Source organism: Aptenodytes forsteri, unplaced genomic scaffold (genome assembly GCF_000699145.1).
Source record: "Aptenodytes forsteri isolate BGI_AS27 unplaced genomic scaffold, ASM69914v1 Scaffold535, whole genome shotgun sequence".
NCBI lineage: Eukaryota > Metazoa > Chordata > Aves > Sphenisciformes > Spheniscidae > Aptenodytes > Aptenodytes forsteri.
The window spans coordinates 693,158-698,704 of NW_008795855.1; the positions used below are offsets into that span (position 1 = coordinate 693,158).

General features: G+C 45.3%; 2 protein-coding genes across 2 annotated transcripts in view; one reads left to right on the forward strand and one right to left on the reverse strand.

Moving 5' to 3' along the window:
* Positions 1 to 2,423, reverse strand: part of DEAF1 (DEAF1, transcription factor) — a 28,619-nt gene extending 26,196 nt beyond the window's left edge. Inside the window, exon 1 of the mRNA XM_019473230.1 lies at positions 2,402 to 2,423. Coding sequence (XP_019328775.1) covers positions 2,402 to 2,423 — 22 coding nt within the window. The remainder of the gene's footprint in view (positions 1 to 2,401) is intronic.
* Positions 2,424 to 2,801: 378 nt separating this feature from the next.
* TMEM80 (transmembrane protein 80) overlaps positions 2,802 to 5,547 on the forward strand; it is a 4,903-nt gene continuing 2,157 nt past the window's right edge. Inside the window, exons 1-3 of the mRNA XM_009283722.2 lie at positions 2,802 to 2,809; positions 3,058 to 3,115; positions 5,191 to 5,284. Coding sequence (XP_009281997.1) covers positions 2,802 to 2,809; positions 3,058 to 3,115; positions 5,191 to 5,284 — 160 coding nt within the window. The remainder of the gene's footprint in view (positions 2,810 to 3,057; positions 3,116 to 5,190; positions 5,285 to 5,547) is intronic.

Sequence of the window (5,547 nt, forward strand, 5' to 3'; positions counted from 1 at the left end):
GGGTGACCGGGGGTGGCCGTTTCCCACCGTGTTAGAGGTTATCTCTCGCCGCCCCAGGCGGGGGGACACGGGGAGAGCGAGGCGGGGGCCGAGGTCGAGCTAGGCCTCGGCGCCGAGCCCAGCCCGATAGCCGTATCGCGACAGCCCCGACACGCTGAGGTAAATCCCGGCAGCTGCGGGCCCTGTGTCAGCGTGAGCAGGGGCTTGGCGCTTGTGCGGGCTGAGGAGCACCGTTATCCACAGGCAGATCGCTTTCCTGAGGCCGAGTGGCGCCCCTCGAAAATTCAAGTCTTTGCTTCAAATTATGAACCGCCAGGATTCAAAGAGAAAAAAAGTTCTTCTTCATTAGAGTGGTCAAAGTGATTAATCCCCACTTCTTTCAGAGAGGTCCAAGGTTTTCCCCAAAATGTAAATTTCAGCCCTAAGTAGACAAAGTTGGTTTTGAGAACTTTGGCTTGAGCAGTTAGCGTTTGCCAAAGTCCTAAAACCAAGTTTGTGTAACGAGGTGCACTGGTAATGTTAACTATAGCTGCTGCGTGCTTTTAGTACAGTTTCGGCGTTAAAAAAAATTAAACCAGTTTTTTAGGAAATGGGCCACATTCTACCTCAAGTAAGCGTGCACAGCGTCACTCACAATCATTTCTAAAATCGGTAGCGGCCTGGATAAGTCGTCACGCTTTTGTTGTGTAAAACACTTAACCGGAGCGTGGTCTGTCGCTGTTACCTACAAAACCGTCCAGGAAAGTCAGCGGGATTTGGTTAAAGGGCTGTCTGAGAGCAGGACTTGTGGTGGAGGCGTGCGTACGTGCAGACGGACTCCAGCCCGCGCGGTGGGCAGCTGCTGCGCTCCCAAGAATCGGGTTGGGTACGTGAGCAGCTCGGAAAGACTCGCGCTCACAATCCGTGCTCATCCCAAGTGCAAATACCTTGTTGCCCGGGAGCTACCCTCCTACATTAAAGAACTTAAACAACTGGAAACGAGTGGTGGTACACTTTGTTTTCTTCTGGACCATACGAGCTTTCCAAGAGGCAGAAATCGGGTGCCGACTTGCACGCGGTGGAAAGTCACTACGCCAGGTCTCACTAACGCCAGTGCCCCCCTTAGCAGAATGCTGTTCTTGCTGCTGCGAGTTCGTGTGCTTCATATAAATGCTTTAAAATTGTCACTGTGCTTTTTTTTTTTTCCTGTGCCAGAATGCTCACTTTCAATTTAAAAATCCCCCAGCAGCAATGCAGACTTCATTAATCCCAGCAGTGAGGCGATCTCAGGGTGTTGGGATTAGCAGCCTGCTGTTATACCTGAAATTATAGATTCAACTGGCGTAATAATTACTGCTTAACTGCAGTATCCCTTTCACAGGTGTGTTGTGGGGTTTAAATGTTTAACCTGTGCGAAATGTCCCCTGTTGCTCAGGGGGAGGCAGCATGTTCTAAATAACAGTGGCTCTCAAACCCCTCCTTGGAACGGATGCAGGAGTGTGGTCACTGCCCTCTTGTGGAAAATGATTTAAAAAAGCAAAGTGGGGGAACTGCCATTAGGGAATTCACTAGGGGTTCCCTGGAGGGTAAAATCGCACTACTCTAACTATACCACCGGCACCACGGCAGCGTAGCTGCCCAGCATGGATGAGGCTATGCCGGTACAGCTTAGCGTTTGGTTATACAGAAGAAGTTCTGTATCTGGACACTTCTTGCAGAATAATAACACGTCTGCCCATGCAGTTGTGGTATTTCAAATTAACATCCTACTTCACGGTCTAAAATAACCTTAAAATGGAGACATCTCCTTACTGCTGTGCGAGAAAGGAAGCGCATCACCTTGACACAAGGCGTTACTTTCGCATGAGGGTTTATACCAGGGTATAAATACAGACACATCTTTAACCATTAGTGACTGCAGAACAAGATGTGTAATGAAACCTTTAACTCCCCTTCTGCAAAAAGAAATAAAGCATTCATCAAAACGCATTTTGGCTAAGTGAAGGGACGAGTCTGTTAGGAGCCTGTAGTCCCTTTACGGAAAGCAGAGAGGAGATGAAGCATGTCCAGGAGGCATTTCAGATCATAGATGGTACGAACCACCTTCTAAAATTGCTTGCCTATTTCCACTGTGTTCCCAAACTGGATACCTTAATTAGGTGCCTAAAGTTAGTGGGGATTAATTTGGGCCCAACTGCATAAAACTATTAGGTGATGAAGACATTAACCTGTAGAAGCCCAGGGACGAGGGTGGTGAGGTGAGTACGTCCCACTGATTTGGTGATGATGAGATGTCTCTGAGAAGATGGATGAAATGGCCTTTCACAGACAGTTTTGCTCTCTGTGAAACGGAGATCATGACTTCAATTCCTCGTGTTGTCTGGAAGAGGCTAAGAATATTAATGAGTTACTTAAGAGGTACTTGAGTAGGTCAGTGCCATCATGTTGCAGGGGAATTTTATCTGTTGTTTTTTCAGGGAAAAAAAAAAAAGAAAAAAGTAAAATGTATTGGTTAGCTTACAGGGGAAAAAAAAAAAGTAAAATGTATTGGTTAGCTTACAGAAAATATTTGGTATGACTTCTGTGGGTGATCAGAACATATTAAGGTTTTACATAGAATGACTTTGCTTTTGAAGGGAACCGGTTTGGAAGGATGTTATTTAGAGGAACCGGGGAGTCCTGTGTTCTACATGAACACTTTCTCACAATTTAAAAACAGCTGGTACATTCTGGTTCCCTTGCATGTTTCCCTCGTCCCTGCATAGTTAGAGGGGATGAAGTGTCATCTGCTGTGAAAGGACAGGATAAACAAGTTCTAGGTAATGCCTGTGTACTTCTTTATGTTTTGAAAGAGACGGGCTCCTCCGTGAAAGTGACTTTTCACAACAGGGATTTCCCCCAAATTACTTTAGAATTCATGTATTTGAAAAAGTTATTTTTGGAACCTGAACTGCATGATCTGAGAAAATAGTAAATCTTCCAGTGAACTGAAAAAAAAAAAAATTCTACAAGCATGCTTGACCTCTCTAGTAACATCAGCTGTCTGAATGTTTCTGCAGCACTTTGGTAAATATTTAGACTTATTTTCTTCTCTTTATTTTCTCCTTCTCAACGGAAAGGAAGAACTTCATCAGTTGTATCCTTTTTGTACCTTTCACCCCTCACATGCGGGAATCTTCAGGAAGACTGGCTGAAATGCATTCACATCTTCCTGCCTAATCTGCACAATGCCATTTTTGTGTTATTCTTTCAGTTTTCCATCATCAGCACCATCCATAGGAAGCAAAACTGGTGAAACATTTATTCCAAGGGAAGATTTTTTCGCAGCAGTAGCTGGGGTTTTGCTGAGATTTTCCCCTGATCGGCTCCCACTCACGCAGAAGCCCCTTTAACCCACCCTGCAGTCTTGACAGAGGGCTGGCAGCCACGTTTTATGATCACGTAACTCTCATTTCCGTAGGAAGCAAGGCTAAAAATTGGATTTGTGGACTGATGGACACAAACCCCACGCAGCACACCTCACAGATAGCTGACACAGCCAACAAGAGGTAGTAAAAGCAGCTTTCAGTAGTAAATTCACCCTACCTTTATTCCTGCCAAGATCTAAGTAACCTCCTAAGAGGAGACACCCTTGGCTTCAGAGATTTCCATGCTTAGAACCTATCTAGTAGTTTTTTTGCTCCACCTTCCTTCAACTGGAAAAACACAAAAACCTGGTTCTGTTTTAATAAAGTGAGCTTCTCTGGGAACTGGAATACCTCCACCGCGTGTGGGCGGGTGCTCCGTTCAGAAACTGGATGGGCAGTTCCTGTTAAAGATGCCTGGGATGAAGTCCCTGCTTGGAGATAGATACTCGGAGGATTTGAGAAGGGCTGGGGGACAGAGGGGAGGATAAAGAATATTTTGAGTATAGAGATGTGAAAATAATGAAATCCGCACTGATAACTTCCTTATATAAATTACATTGTATTATTTCAGGCTAAGAAAGGCATTTGGTATAATTTGGTTATCAAAAATACATATGAATGGCCAAACTTTCTGGATTCTTGGAGCTACATTCCAACTTCTCCCTGTGGTGGTGAGCCCCAGGACGTCCTACGCGCGTCTCCAATATTGCATTAATAACATGCTGCTGTGCCTCAGGAGAAAATGATTCCTTCAGTATGTATGTACCTGCTATATAGGAATCGTACCTATCCGTGGGGGTGGGTGGGCTCTTGAAGACATCTGGCTGTTAGGTACCTCCTATAATCTGGGCGTTTCAGCTCCCGTTGTAGTCAGAGAGGGAGCTGGCGCGGTTTAACACCAGACAGTAGTTCATCCCACCCTGCTCGGGAACTGCTTGGCTAGGAAGGTTCCTATCTCCGCTGACTCCAGGGGGAGCACAGACGACTAATTCACACTCGCATAACTTTAGGACGGCTATCATCTTGGGGTGGCCACAGGTGAGCTGATGGCTCAGGCGAGCTGAATCTGTCCTGAGCCTGCAAGTAATTTCTGCCTATTTGTGTGACAGCGTGCACCATATTCCCTGTCCTTCAGGGGCATTTTGAGGATGTATTAAGGATTGTGGAGCTCTCGAATGCCTTGGCAGTGGATCCACACAGGCAGACAAATAACTAGAGCTAAATATTACCTCATAGTATACAACAGTTAGTTTTGTGAGCAGTGAATCAAGGAAGTCTGTTTCTTATGAATTTACATCTCAAAGTTGAGCTCGTGGCCTTTCTCAGGCACGTAACAAAGACAGAGCACGGCTTTCAGACTTTCCGTCATGTGGGCAGTAAGAGGGCCCGTCTGCTTCACAGAGCCACCTGTTTTCAAAAACTTACAGGAATTTGATGTATTGGAGTCTGCCAACCCTCTGTCAACTTGCTTAAGGCTGACTAACAGGTATAGAAGTTGTTTGGGGAAATGTACACATGTACACACCCCCCTCATTTCCTTAGGCTAACGAATACCCCACTACATACCAAATAAATGTTTTAAAAAAAGGAACTAAAGCCACACCTGAAACAACAAGCTTGTATCCTAACTCTTGGTATTTGCAATCTCAAGTTACTTTCTGAACCCTACCCAGTAGGCCAGTCATAGTTGAACCATTTAGTATAAAAAGGCACAGCAGTATATTTTGAGGTTACTGGGAAATGGCGATTTTATGCAATGGATCCCACCTCATTGCTATGAGAAATCCTTAACAACAGTTATCAGCTGTCATCTGTTCCTTTACAGATTCTATTTTACGTAAATGGGATTTATTACATCTTTTACTTCTTGGCGACTCTTGCAATGATTGTTTATAAAAGTAAGTTGCATGTATTCTAACACAGAAGCAGGCTGTGTGCTTATGACATGGCTGTGGTTTGTCGGTATGCCTACTGTATTTTCCTGTCCCCTTGTGCTGGTTTTGGCTGGGATAGAGTTAAATTTCTTCCCAGTAGCTAGTGCGGGGCCGTGTTTGGGATTTGTGCTGGAAACAGCGTTTTAGTTACTGCTGAGCAGTGCTGACACAGAGTCAAGGCCTTTTCTGCCTCTCACCCCACCCCACCAGCGAGCAGGCTGGGGGGG